Source organism: Terrapene carolina, unplaced genomic scaffold, assembly GCF_002925995.2.
Source record: "Terrapene carolina triunguis isolate 2854851 unplaced genomic scaffold, T_m_triunguis-2.0 Scaffold194, whole genome shotgun sequence".
Lineage (NCBI taxonomy): Eukaryota > Metazoa > Chordata > Testudines > Emydidae > Terrapene > Terrapene triunguis.
The window spans coordinates 6,011,961-6,013,757 of NW_020664545.1; the positions used below are offsets into that span (position 1 = coordinate 6,011,961).

General features: G+C 65.8%; 1 protein-coding gene across 1 annotated transcript; it reads left to right on the forward strand.

Moving 5' to 3' along the window:
• The first annotated feature begins 246 nt into the window (after positions 1–246).
• Positions 247–1,557, forward strand: C2CD4C (C2 calcium dependent domain containing 4C). Its single transcript, XM_026654910.1, has one exon. The coding sequence runs from the start codon at positions 247–249 to the stop codon at positions 1,555–1,557; it is 1,311 nt and encodes a 436-aa protein (XP_026510695.1).
• The last annotated feature ends 240 nt before the right edge of the window (positions 1,558–1,797 follow it).

The window sequence follows — 1,797 nt, forward strand, 5'->3', positions numbered from 1 at the left end:
GGGCCCAAGCCCCATAGTAAGGCTCCAATCCCTCCTGAGCTCCCCCAAAGGGTGGGGGCCCCAATTTATTTGCCATTCCAGACCTCTGCCCCCAGTGACCCTCGACTCGGTTTCTGACCCTGGGTGTGATGAGCCCCTTGGGCTTTGCTTGTTTATCTTACAGAGGGTAGGTGACGGGGGGATCGAATTGCCACTCCACCCTCCTTGGCTTCCTCCCTCCCTCCCTTCCACCCCAGAAGCAGCAGCATGTGGCTCTTGGAGAGGATCCGGGGCTCGGTGGAGAATGGCGCCGCCCGGGCCAGCGACTCGGGGGATAAGCAGTCCAAGGGCCCCCTGTACAGCAACGTGCTGACCCCCGATAAGATCCCGGATTTCTTCATCCCGCCCAAGCTCACCACGGTGCCGCCCGAGGCCGAGGGGGCGGAGGGGAAAGCCAAGCCCAACCTTGGCACCTCGGCCTCGGAGCAGAACCTGTCGGCCCGCAAGCCCCCGCGCAGTCCCCGCCTGCCGGTCAAGGCTGCCTCGGAGAGCAAGAACCTGCTGAAGGCCGCCAGCCGGCACATCATCCAGATCGAGAGCGCCGACGAGTGGGCCTCGGAGGAGGACTTCAGCACCAACGCCGACCCCCAGGCCCAGACGGCCATGTCCCTCCCCTACGTGCCCAAGGCCCAGACCTCCTACGGCTTTGCCACCCTCATGGAGAGCCCCCACACCCGGCGCAAGGAGTCCCTCTTCCACAGCGAGCACGGCAGCCTGTGCCAGTCGCAGGCGACCTCGCCCAGCTCCCAGCGCAAGGCGGTGGCCGGCGGGGGCAAGGTGAACGGGGAGAGCGCCCGCCTGACCCCCTCCGACATCGGCATGTCCCTCATGAACCCCTACCGCTACTTCAGCGGGGGGGAGAGCGACACCTGCTCCTCGGCCGAGTCCTCGCCCTTCAGCTCGCCGCTGCTCTCCCGCTCCGTCTCCCTGCTCAAAATCTTCAGCCAGGACAGCCAGGCGAAGGTCATCAAGCTCAAGCACTCGGTGGCCCGGAACAGCTCCCTCTCCACCGATGACAGCTCAGCCGACACCAGTCCCAGCTCGCAGCGGCGCATGCGGTGTGCCACACCCCCGGCGGGGGCGGCAGGGGGCGCCCCGCCCCAGTCCCTCCTGCCTTTGGACTCGCCGGACCGCCTGCACAAGGAGCACACCATCCGGCTGAGCAAAGGCGGCAGCATGCGGCTCACGGCCGAGTACGACGCCGCCAACGCCCGGCTACGGGTGCGGGTCATCGCGGCCGAGCAGCTGTTCGACAAGTTGTGCGACGCGCGTGCCATCAACTGCTGCGTCTCCCTCTGCCTCAACCCGGGCAAGGTGCAGAAGCAGCGGAGCACCATCATCAAGAACAGCCGCAACCCCGTCTTCAACGAGGACTTCTTCTTCGACTGCCTGGGCGCCGGCAACGTCAAGAAGATGGCCCTCAAGGTCAAGGTGGTCAACAAGGGCAGCAGCCTGAAGCGGGACACGCTGCTGGGCGAGAGGGAGCTCCCGCTCACCTCTCTGCTGCCCTTCTTATAAGCCCGTCTTCCACCTCCCTGCCGCCCTCCTGCCCTGCTGGGAGGGGATGGGCAGGGAGGCGGTGGGGAGGAGGGATCAGGCCACCATGAGGGTTGAGGAGCGTGGGATGCTCCCCCACGGTAACGGCATGTCCATTCCAGGCTGTGTGTGTGTGTGCATGTGTGTTTAGGGGGGACAAGACTCATCCGCCTCCCCCAGGATGGGTCTCCTTTGCTGATCATTCTCTGCATGGACGTGCCT

Excerpts from the sequence above, each read along its gene's own strand:
- C2CD4C (XM_026654910.1), top strand. The coding sequence starts at position 247 with ATGTGGCTCTTGGAGAGGATCCGGGGCTCGGTGGAGAATGGCGCCGCC.